The sequence below is a fragment of the Bufo bufo genome, chromosome 1, assembly GCF_905171765.1.
Source record: "Bufo bufo chromosome 1, aBufBuf1.1, whole genome shotgun sequence".
Lineage (NCBI taxonomy): Eukaryota > Metazoa > Chordata > Amphibia > Anura > Bufonidae > Bufo > Bufo bufo.
Window position 1 is genome coordinate 221,527,402 of NC_053389.1, and position 12,985 is coordinate 221,540,386.

Sequence of the window (12,985 nt, forward strand, 5' to 3'; positions counted from 1 at the left end):
ACTGTTTTTCTGCCTTTGTATATTGATGCCTTGCAGATTATATTGAATTAAATTATATTATATTCAATTATATTGAATTATAGATGACCACATTTTTAAATTTTGTTTTGGGTCTGATTTGTCAGCTTTAAAAAAAAAAATTGATTCATAAGTGAATCAATTCTATACAAATTGAAGTTGCTCAAATGGCCCTGAAAAATGGTATATAACACCCTCTAGTCTCCTAGGACTAGGATTGTTTTAATGAAAAGATGTTGTCTTTCTGCTAACTTTTTTCAAATAATATTTGATCTTTCTCTCCCCCTCCCTAAGCTCTTGAACACAGTGATAGCAATAGCAAATAATGTAAGATTGACACTGACATTTATAGCTATGGGTAAACACATGTTAACAAACAATGTGTTTAACCCCTTAGAGTACCCTGAGATTTTCAATTTTTGCGTTTTCGTTTTTCACTCCCTGCCTTCCCATAGTCCTAACTTTTTTATTTTTCCGTTCATATAGCCTTATAAAGGCTTTTTTTTTGCGGAACATGTACTTTCTAATGGTGCCATTTATGGTTGCATACCATGTAGTGGGAAGCGGAAAGAAAATTCCAAATGCAGTGGAATTGGGAAAAAACGCGATTCTTTTTTTTTTTTTTACAACGTACACTATGTGGTAAAATTGATCTGTTATCTTCATTCTCCAGGTCAGTACGGTTACAATGATACCACACTTGTATAATTTTTCTTGCATTTTAATACTGAAAAATTAAAACCCTTGAGAAAAAAGAATGTTATCACCATATTCTGACCCCTATAACTTTTTTGTAGTTATGTGTACGGGGCTGTGTTAGGGCTCTTTTTTTGAGGGGCACTCTGTACTTTTCAGTGATAATTTGAAGTGTGTGCAACTTTTTAATCACTTTTGATGCCCATTATTTTTTTTATTGGTTAAGTATTTTTATTTTAAGAAAAGGGGGGTGATTTGAGCTTTTAAATTTTTTTTCTATTTTTTACTTTTTTACCCTGGGTGACTATAACTGACAATCATTAGATTGCACATTGTGTTCATTAATGGCTGTATAGCTATCATTGAACACTTAATTTTTAATATAACAATACAGTGCTTATATAGTCCTCTAATACAGGGATGCTCAACCTGTGGTCCTCCAGCTGTTGTAATACTACAACTCATCATGCCCTGCTGTAAGCCGATAGCTGATCGCATACATGTGCCGCAGATGTCTGCTATTTAAAAAAGCAGAAACCCGGCGGCTATGGCGCCTGCTGCACATGCAAGGGGGCGCCATGTTTAAAGAATGGACTTCCGCCGTAAATGTACAGCGGAGGTCCTCAAGGGGCTAAAAACACTCTGACATCGCATGTGTTTTTCTTTTTCATACTAGACAGCTTCCAAAAATTGTCCCTTATTGAGGCAGATGATGTTTAAACACACGCAGTGTTATGGATAAATAATGTTAGTTTTATGGGTAAATAACAGTGGTTTTTTGGGACCGAGCATCTAAAAATGATGCCTCAACAAGGGGAGGGTCCAAAAAATACGCCTGCCCATATTTATACAAGTGTTAATTTTCATAAGCGTCCAAAAATGATGCCTTAACAGAAGCGTCCAAAAATGATGTATTAACAGGGGCAAAATGCCTGCCTATATATATATATATATATATATATATACACTACAGACCAAAAGTTTGGACACACCTTCTCATTCAAAGAGTTTTCTTTATTTTCATGACTATGAAGGCATCAAAACTATGAATTAACACATGTGGAATTATATACAAAACAAGTGTGAAACAACTGAAAATATGTCATATTCTAGGTTCTTCAAAGTAGCCACCTTTTGCTTTGATTACTGCTTTGCACACTCTTGGCATTCTCTTGATGAGCTTCAAGAGGTAGTCCCTTGAAATGGTCTTCCAACAGTCTTGAAGGAGTTCCCAGAGATGCTTAGCATTTGTTGGCCCTTTTGCCTTCACTCTGCGGTCCAGCTCACCCCAAACCATCTCGATTGGGTTCAGGTCCGGTGACTGTGGAGGCCAGGTCATCTGGCGCAGCACCCCATCACTCTCCTTCATGGTCAAATAGCCCTTACTTTCAAAGTTTTCCCAATTTTTTGGCTGACTAACTGACCTTCAATTCTTAAAGTAATGATGGCCACTAGTTTTTCTTTACTTAGCTTCTTTTTTCTTGCCATAATACAAATTCTAACAGTCTATTCAGTAGGACTATCAGCTGTGTATCCACCTGACTTCTCCTCAACGCCACTGATGGTCCCAACCCCATTTATAAGGCAAGAAATCCCACTTATTAAACCTGACAGGGCACACCTGTGAAGTGAAAACCATTTCAGGGGACTACCTCTTGAAGCTCATCAAGAGAATGCCAAGAGTGTGCAAAGCAGTAATCAAAGCAAAAGGTGGCTACTTTGAAGAACCTAGAATATGACATATTTTCAGTTGTTTCACACTTGTTTGTTATGTATATAATTCCACATTTGTTAATTCATAGTTTTGATGCCTTCATAGTCATGAAAATAAAGAAAACTCTTTGAATGAGAAGGTGTGTCCAAACTTTTGGTCTGTACTGTATATTTGCAGAACTGTTAATTGTCAGAATAAAGAGTGGTTTGTTCTAAACAAGCCTGGAAAATTCTCTCTTTTTAATGGGAGCAGCAGCAGTACAGTGTGGATGCAGAAATGGTAGGATGATTGTGTCATGTGGCCACTATAGCAGCAGCAGTAGCAGCAGCAGCACAGAATGGACTAGACAAGGCAGTCATTTTTGTGTGTCTTTTTAGGGGTGGTAGTAGTGGTGAACTCTCTGTAGCAGAAATGGTAGTTGTAGTAGGGGTAATATAAGTGGCAGTAGGGGATCAGCATTAGGGAATAAAAGTCATAGAGGTAGTGGCAGCAGCTAAGAAATATGCCATATGATACAAAACATCGGGCAGACAGACAGAGGCAGTGGCATGATAGGGCACCATTAGGAAGGGTAGATATATTCATCTCCCTCAGCCGGAGGAGTGTGAAAATCTTCATGGATCCATGACTTGTTCATTTTGACAATAGTGATGTTTTGTACAGTGGCAGAGGACAACTTTGTCCGCTTTGGTGTCACAGCCCGTGCTGTGCTGAAAACCCTCTCTGAAATGAAACTGAAGGCTGTACAAGACAAAATATAGAGAGCATACTGGGTCAATTTGGGACAGTGTTCCAGTCTACCTGCCCAGAAGTCCATGTGGTCAGGAAACAAAGAATGCGCTGGAGAAAGGCCAGAGTCCAGGTAAGACTGAACCTGGGTATTAAGGTGGTACATCTCTATTCGCTGATTTGAATCAGCCTTGCGCAGCACATGAAAGAATCCATCATATCGATGATCTTGAACTGGCTGCTGCTACGACTTCTGCTGCTTGTGGCACCACAGACGGCGGTAGATGTGACACTGCAGGGGTTGCAGAGGGGCCTCAGACATGCAGACGGCAAGTGTCTGCTTACCAAAAGCTGTGGCAAGCACAGTGATTACTGGTAATAAAATAATTTGGGCTCCCTTTCTGCAAGAGGAAAACAGTCTCCCATTTTGCTTTGATAGCGAGGGTATAAAAGCATTGCTATCCAGAAATCATCAGACTTCTTCATGCGAATGATGTGCCTGTCATACAGCTTGCTATTCTGGCCAGTGTGCCTGAGGACCCATTCCTTTCTGGCTCCAGTCCCCACTCAGATGATTGGCCTGGCCATCGTGGCAGGTGTTGTCAACCTCGTCATCCTACTCCTGCTCCTCCACCATTGATTCTCTCTTTTCCTTCTGTAGCAGCTCTTCATCCTCATCTTCATCATCCTTGGGACTTTCTTCTTATGGAGCTACAGGGCAGCCAGCAAGATGCGAAAGCTTTGATTCTTTCACCATTATCCCTTGTTGCATCAGCATGAGCATCTGTTCTAAGATAATGAAATAATTTATTCCGCACATGTCTCTACTGGCATATTCAAAGGACTTCAGAACATGACAGGCGTCTTTGATAAGCTGCCACTGACTGACCTCGAAAACAACACATGCTCTCTGCTGAGATGGTCTGGTGCATGACCAAATCATTCATGGCTTTATGCGGCTTGTACAAATGCTCTAGCATCTGCAAAGTGGAATTTCAGCGAGTTGGAACATCGTGGATTAAACAGTGTAGCTGCACGTCCACATAAGTGGCTGAAATGCGAGGACATTGCCAGCACCTTCTGCGAACCACTATACAGTACTAAAAAGCATTGAATGGCTAGGTTTATTATGTACGCCATGCTGGGAGTATGTGTTACAGTATTTCGCCCAAATGCTTCGATGTTCCAGCCATTGTCGTTGACCACCTTGCCAAGTTGGAGTTGGTGGGGAGGAAGCCGGTTGGATGTTTGTTGCTAGATGGGCTTTAAAAAGTGATCTGATCTGTGGCTTCTTTCACCCAGGCCAATCAGCTGTAACACCACATGGCAATGCTTTACTTTACACACATGATAGAAGGGAGGGGAGTGGGAGCGATGCTCTTCCCTGCTGCTGTTGGGGATGGGAGGATGTCCATGGAGGAATCGGATAAGCACCTGGTGTGGGAAACAGACCAACATAAACGTAGAAGCTGGCTGTCCATAGTGATGTATCCAAGCAAATTAATAGAAAGTTGAGTAGAAGCAAAGAGTGTGGTAGAAAAAAAGTTAACAAACAACAGGTATAACCGCAGCATTGCAAGGATTGTCAACAAAAAGCCATTCAAGATATTATTTGATATGTATAATATTAGTGATGTACTAATCATTGTGATCAGTGTGGTGTACATAATAATCATTGTGATGTGTTTAATAATGTTTGATGTGTGTAATAATTAAAGTTATGTGTATAATAGAATAATGTACTAATCATGTATATAATGTGTGATGTGTACAATAATCAGTCTGATACGTGCAAATCAGTCTGCTAGGTACAATAATCAGGGTGGTGTACATAATAAACTGTGTGCTGTATATGATAATGTTCTGGGTTATTACAGGTTTATCAGAACTGCTCGTGTATTGAATCCATGGGCTTCCAGTCTGTAAATTCATCCATGAAGCTTGGCTCGTGTCCTCGTGGTGACAATTGTGACACAATGTTTCTCATCTATGTGATCACACGAGTCTTCACTAGTTTTATATTTTCAATCAGCGGAAATGTCACCTTTGTCATTATTCTCTGGTGAGTCTCAGCATTTATAAAGGACATTTTCTTGGTCACTGGAATGGGAAAAAATCTATTAGTACCTGCTTCATTTACAGGAGACAAGGAAAGGTAGCACTAACCATACCTACATGATTTACGAGGAAATATAGGCAGGCAGTACTGTCTGTGTTACACCATTTACAGGAAGATACAAGTGGTTCTATCTGTACATACTGTATATCATTTACAGGAAAAACTGAGTGGCAGTACTATCAGTACCTACATCTTTTACACAGTGAGAGAGGGAGGCAGTACTGTCGGTGCCTACATTATTTATAAGGAGAGACGGGGTGGCAGTGCTTTCAGTATCTACAGTACAGACCAAAAGTTTGGACACACCTTCTCATTCAAAGAGTTTTCTTTATTTTCATGACTATGAAGGCATCAAAACTATGAATTAACACATGTGGAATTATATACTGTACATAACAAACAAGTGTGAAACACCTGAAAATATGTCATATTCTAGGTTCATCAAAGTAGCCACCTTTTGCTTTGATTACTGCTTTGCACACTCTTGGCATTCTCTTGATGAGCTTCAAGAGGTAGTCCCCTGAAATGGTCTTCCAACAGTCTTGAAGGAGTTCCCAGAGATGCTTAGCACTTGTTGGCCCTTTTGCCTTCACTCTGCGGTCCAGCTCACCCCAAACCATCTCGATTGGGTTCAGGTCCGGTGACTGTGGAGGCCAGGTCATCTGGCGCAGCACCCCATCACTCTCCTTCATGGTCAAATAGCTCTTTCTTTCAAAGTTTTCCCAATTTTTCGGCTGACTGACTGACTTTCATTTCTTAAAGTAATGATGGCCACTCGTTTTTCTTTACTTAGCTGCTTTTTTCTTGCCATAATACAAATTCTAACAGTCTATTCAGTAGGACTATCAGCTGTGTATCCACCTGACTTCTCCTCAACGCCACTGATGGTCCCAACCCCATTTATAAGGCAAGAAATCCCACTTATTAAACCTGACAGGGCACACCTGTGAAGTGAAAACCATTTCAGGGGACTACCTCTTGAAGCTCATCAAGAGAATGCCAAGAGTGTGCAAAGCAGTGATCAAAGCAAAAGGTGGCTACTTTGAAGAACCTAGAATATAACATATTTTAAGTTGTTTCACACTTGTTTGTTATGTATATAATTCCACATGTGTTAATTCATAGTTTTGATGCCTTCAGTGTGAATCTACAATTGTCATAGTCATGAAAATAAAGAAAACTCTATGAATGAGAAGGTGTGTCCAAACTTTTGGTCTGTACTGTACATCATTTACAGGGAATGACAGGGAGGCAGTGCTACGTTTACCTACATCATTTTCAGGGAATGACAGGGAGGCAGTGCTACGTTTACCTACATCATTTACAGTGAGAGACAGAATGACACTAATATATGTACCTATATAATTTCAAGGGAAATAAAGGAAGACAGTACTATCTGTGCCTTCCTCATTTAAAGGAGTGTCTCAGCAAATGGCATTTATCATGTAGGCAAAGTTAATACAAGGCACTTACTAATGTATTGTGACTGTCCATATTTTCTCCTTTGCTGGCTTGATTAATTTTTCCATCACATTATACACTGCTCATTTCCATAGTTATGACCACCCTGCAATCCAGCAGCGGTGGTTGTGCTTGCACACTATAAGAAAGTGCTGGCCTCTCTGGTGGCCGGGACCGCGGAAGCATGCATATCTCATCTAACTCCTCTCTGCTTCCCTACAGGTGCGTATCTCCAGCACTACGGTCTCTGGCTGTCGGTGTCCACATGTTACTGATCAGAGTAATAGGTAAGTGGATGTCATGAGTGGTAATAATGGAGGTCACATACCTGTAAAAAGGAGTGACAACTATAATGCCCGTTAACAATGACAGCCACAGTGCCACAACAACAAACATTTGTAATGTGCTTTTCTCACACAAGGGAGCAAGGGATCCTTGTGGGGCAGCAAAGTCAGTGGCTACCCTATAAGAGTTCATCCTCAACATCCATTATGGTCAATTTCATAGGAAGCCAATTTGCCTCTCAATACATTTTTGAAATTTGGGAGGAAACCGGAGTACCCAGAGGAAACCCACACAAACACTTGGTGAACATACAAACTCCATGCAGATGTTGACCTCGGCTAGATTTTAACCCAGGTCCCTTACAGTAACTATTGAGAAACCATGCTCACATAACAGTGACAGCCACAATGCTTCAATAACAGTGATAGCTGCAGTGCATCATAAGAATGACATTCACAGTATCTTTATAAGGGTCCATTCACACGTCCGCAAAACACGAACATCGGCAATGTGCGTTCCGCATTTTGCGGACCGCACGTCACCGGCACTTAATAGAAAATGCCTATTCTTGTCCGCAATTCTGGACAAGAATAGGACATGTTCTATTTTTTTCTGGATCCGGGCAGCAAGTCCCATAGAAATGAAAATACGGAACGAAATTGCGGACGTGTGAATGGACCCTAACAGGGACAGCCACAGAACCCCATAATAGAACAGCCACATACTGTAGCTCCTATAACTGTGACATTCACAGTACCCTGATAACAGTGAATGCCCTAGCACACCCTTAAAGGGTTTTTTCTGGATTTTAATATTGATGACCCATCCTCAGGATAGGTCATCAATTTCAGATCGGTGGGGGTCTGACACCCAGCTGATCTCTCTTATCAGCTGGTTACGGCAGCTCTGAACCTGGTCAACCCCTTTAACAGTTAAAGGGTTTCTGTCACCCCACAAAACTCATTTTTTTTTTTTTTGGATAGTTAGATTCCTCATAGCGCGATATAGGAGAATATAATAGTCTTACTTACTTTCATGTGGCCGATTCTTTATAAAACGAAGTTTTATAATATGTAAATGAGGGCTCTACCAGCAAGTAGGGCGTCTACTTGCTGGTAGCCGCAGCAGAAAACCGCCCCCTCGCCGTGTTGATTGACAGGGCCAGCCGTGATCTCCTCCTCCGGCCGGCCCTGTCAGTAATTCAAAAATCGCGCGCCTCTGGTCATTCGGCGCAGGCGCTCTGAGATGAGGAGGCTCGTCTCCTCAGCACTCCCTCAGTGCGCCTGCGCCGATGACATCATCGAAAGAGAAGACGTCATCGGCGCAGGCGCACTGAGGGAGTGCTGAGGAGACGAGCCTCCTCATCTCAGAGCGCCTGCGCCGAATGACCAGAGGCGCGCGATTTTTGAATTACTGACAGGGCCGGCCGGAGGAGGAGATCACGGCTGGCCCTGTCAATCAACACGGCGAGGGGGCGGTTTTCTGCTGCGGCTACCAGCAAGTAGACGCCCTACTTGCTGGTAGAGCCCTCATTTACATATTATAAAACTTCGTTTTATAAAGAATCGGCCGCATGAAAGTAAGTAAGACTATTATATTCTCCTATATCGCGCTATGAGGAATCTAACTATCCAAAAAAAAAAAAAAAGAGTTTTGTGGGGTGACAGAAACCCTTTAAAGCTTCTCCTCTACTTAGGGATATAGCCATTTCAGAGAGTACCAGCTCGAATCTTACACTGTATTTTGTTCTTCTCCAGCTGGAATCCCATCTCCAATTTACTTTGGGGCTCTCATTGACAGAACCTGTCTTAAGTGGGGGACCACAGTCTGTGGAGGCAGGGGAGCATGTCGTTTGTATGACACCCACTCTTTCAGGTAATGAGAACTTAAACACCCCATAATAAGGGTGTATAGAATTCGTGAACTTTTAATGTATAACGTTAAAAATAATCATATGTAGATTAAAAGCATAGGGTAGAGCTCTCATTAAGCCAACTTGATTGATGATACACGTGGAGCACTTCTGCCACTCTCCTTGATCAGCTGTATATTTCTATTTTATTTTTGTAGTATTTTGGCTTACTTCTTAGGATTATATCTGACTTTGTTTGTGCAGTTTTTACTACCTTGCTATTTTGTTTGGTCTACCACTTTATTTCACAGCCAGGGGTGGACTGGCTATAGACCCTACAGGGAAATTTCCCTGGGGGCCACCCAAGCCCTCTTATCTGCCGCATGCTAGGTACGTAATGAGCAGTAAAGAAGGCAGTGAAAATCGAGTACTCCTGTACCCGACCAGTGACTACACATGCCCTCCTGAATTAATTTACTGTGGCCCACATCTCACCTTCCCAGTCCACCCATATGCACAGTACTTGCATGATCTGTATTATTACACTGATGTTCTGATAATCAGCTTATCCTGCTCGGCAGTCTATTCATTTATTGTTATGGGGGACTGGTTTTAGGGTTGTGCCTAATAATGTTTCATATTATTGGTGATTTTAATGCTTTTACTGCTTGCTCTTTGTATATGTACTGTATAAAATATATCTATATGTTACTTTTATTAAGTTGTGCTTGTTCTCTGTACATCCAGCTCTGCTTTTTTTTATGTACTTTACATACATATGGTGAGGTTATGTGGCACCCTGCATTTGTTGGTTGTGCCAGCCCATTTGTCTATTTATTTTTAGCATATATGTTTCCCTTAGAAAAACTGGCATATTACGTTTGAGCATTTGGTAAAGTAAGTAAACTGACTTGCGTATTAGCTGTCATTGCTTACACTTTTATGGAGAGCTCTACCCTGTGCTTTAAATCTGCAGATAATTAATTTTAAATGTATTCATTAAAAGTTAACTTTTATAGTAACTATCCTCAAATTCTAAATATATTTTATGTAACTTGGGGTGGTCTGTGGACTAAGATTAACTGTGGTGTATATTATATATATATATATATATATATATATATATATATCCACTGGGTCTATAATAAAGGGGAGTGGCCAGGGGGCATCATATATATAAGCCAGACACATCTCCTAACCATAGAATGAAATCCAGCCATAATAAAGGAGTGGAGCAAAAAAATTGGTAAAGGATGGGGTATCATTATACATTATAGCGTCAAGATGAATTTGGAAGGTAGGGTATTATGGATAAAGTTAAGATGTCACATGAGGTGGGTGTCTGTAATGAATGGGGCAGAGTGCTAAATATAGGGTTGTGGGATTCATGATGAAAGGGGCGAGGAGTAGGGGTTCAGAGTATATTATAAAGGTTGAGGGGTCATGTTGTAGGGTATGAAGGATGATGGGAGAAAGTAGGGTCCTTATATCACTTGACATTCCATAATTGTCAGCCTCCTCTTTCCTTGCAGGAACACCTACCTGGGCCTCAGTGCCGGGTTAAGGGCCCCATCCATCATCTTATTTCTTTGCTTTATATTTATGGTAAAGAAAAAGTTTCCTGAGAAAAATGGGAATGAGCAAAAAAACGGCGCAAAGGAACCAGCACACCCTGAAAATGGCAGAAAAGGAGTATACGACACTGCTGAAATAGAGAAACAGACTTCAATGTAGTTGATGTAGGCCCTGAATCTGTAATATTATTGTTGTATAATGATATGAGGACATTACCCAGATGTACATGATGATGTAGATAAAATAGTTGTCTTTTATCTAATGGTCACGTGACTCAAGATATCACATGTTCTAACAGATTGCCCCAATAAACTACACAGGAGTCCACAGGTTCCTTGTGCCTCCTTCAGACCTGGTAGTCCTTCTGCCCCAGGGACTCCAAGAGGTAAATATGTGTAATTGACTGCAAAGGATTTGCAACCAAGTATTAAAGAGTGAAAGTTTGATTTATGATTATTATTCTGTCCTATTACTTTTGTCCCCTTAATAAGTGGGAGGCATATATGCAAACTTTTGTAATTCCTACACTGTTCACCTGATTTGGATGTAAATACCCTCAAATTAAAGTTGACAGTCTGCAGTTGCAGTAAGCTGGATTGGGACAAATGCACACTGGCGCAATAGTAATACTTTTTAGTTTGTGATGCCAATTGCAGCTTGCGCAGGTACTGTAACAGGGCCCTTTAAGATGTTATAGCTCACGTACCAGGTGAGGAATGCCAGAGGGGGATAATGTCTCTATGTAGTAGGTATGTTGTCAACGGTGTTTCCTACCTTGGTATGGCTGGACTCCTGGATCCTGGCTCACATGCAATAAAATGAGTGTGGTTAGCAGGAGTAATTGAGGAACTTTGGTTGTAAGGAATGAGATCCAGACGGGTGATATGATCCAACTTGTCTTTACTTAATGCAGCTTGAATCCATACAAGATACAGCAATAGTCTTGGGTCCCAGCAGGTATTGGCAATATGTGGCAGGAATCAATATGTATTCTGCTTCTTAACATATACCTAGTGAATCTGGCAGGTATCTATCTTCTGCTCTGTCTGTCTTCTGCTTAGTATGGGCCTGACTAGCTGAGGAGGTATTTGATTTCTCCTGGACTCTGGATAAGTACTCACAGTTCTGCTCGCAGGGTATATTTTGTCCTGGAGGTCTGTAGATCTGGAGGTGCTGCTTGCTTTGTCACCAGCACTGAGGCTGAAGGGCTCAGTCTGGGAAGGGTGATCCTTGGCCTCAGCCGAGGCTCGATCTGAGGTTGAGATCCCTGTTTCTGGGAGCTCCTACCAACACAGCCTAGCCCTTGCAGGGAGAGCTGGAACACACTAACTTAACTTCCTCTCCTCCCCATGAAGTAGGATGTGGGAACATTCCACTCCTCCTCAAAGAGGCGGGAGCTAGCCTGGAATGAACTATTCCAGTCTAGATATACTAAACTGGCTATGGTCTGCTGAAAATATTGCTGCCACCTGCTGGTGTACATGGAAATCACAGCATGATATATCAAACAGGCCTGGAAAATACATACAATAATGAATGCAGTGTTATATTACACAAGATGACAATACATGTGCACCTGACATGATGCAGCGGGGAGAAAGAGTTTTAGTGACATACTCTGGGATGTTACACCGTTAAAGCACATCTAGTTCGTTTCATTTTAAATCCATTGTGGTGGTGTATAGAGCCAGAAATTGTAGAATTATGTAGATGTCCCAATATTTATGAACCTGACTGTATGTGTAATGGTGGAAGCTGTTCTCCTGAACCAGTTGTTAAAAGATCGTCCAGTTTGAAAAAAAAAAAAGAAGAAAACAGGATACCTGCCTGGATCCCTTAAATGACAGTGGGAGCCAAACATCACTTATAACTGTATCAGCATCTTCAGGATGCTGATACAGTAGATACTGGTACATATGGGAGGCCAGGGAGTCATAAAACTTAAGGCCAGCAGGATGGCCATTTGCAGCATAGCACCCAGAATGTCAGTGTTCGAGTAGGAAGCACAATATCATCACTGCATCACACCACCTGCATTTGAAAGCTGACTCCAAAAGCTCAGGTTAAGCTCAGGTACGAAAGATCTATTATTGTCTATGGAGGCACTACAAAGGATGAGGGGGCAATATTGCATATGAGGGGTCATTTTAAAGGATGAAGGGGCACTATAACATATGAGGAGGCACTATCTAATATATAAAGCTGAGCATAGGCGTGCACAGCCTATTGCATTAGGGTGTGCACCCTAAAGCACAAACACACACCGCGAGCGTGTATGTATATATTATATACACATATACACAAATACACTCTGCATGCATACATACAGACCCGTACTATCTTGTACAGTCTGCTGTGTGCGCAGCCTTCACAGTGGTGCGCCGAGGACCAGGAAAGAAGAGGGGAGTATAGCGCTTTCAGCGCTTCCCGACCCTGGGCACACCCGGCACACCCTGTGCGCACGCCTATGAAGCTGAGTGTATGTGTGTATGTGTGTGTATTTCTGCTAAAGGAATCCGCACCGTCACATTTAAAA

General features: G+C 41.6%; 1 protein-coding gene across 1 annotated transcript in view; it reads left to right on the forward strand.

Moving 5' to 3' along the window:
- Positions 1 to 10,608, forward strand: part of LOC121000988 (solute carrier organic anion transporter family member 1C1-like) — a 238,257-nt gene extending 227,649 nt beyond the window's left edge. The window contains exons 12-15 of the mRNA XM_040431879.1: positions 5,035 to 5,219; positions 6,960 to 7,024; positions 8,780 to 8,897; positions 10,407 to 10,608. Of these exons, the coding sequence (XP_040287813.1) occupies positions 5,035 to 5,219; positions 6,960 to 7,024; positions 8,780 to 8,897; positions 10,407 to 10,608 (570 nt within the window). The remainder of the gene's footprint in view (positions 1 to 5,034; positions 5,220 to 6,959; positions 7,025 to 8,779; positions 8,898 to 10,406) is intronic.
- Positions 10,609 to 12,985: the final 2,377 nt, after the last annotated feature.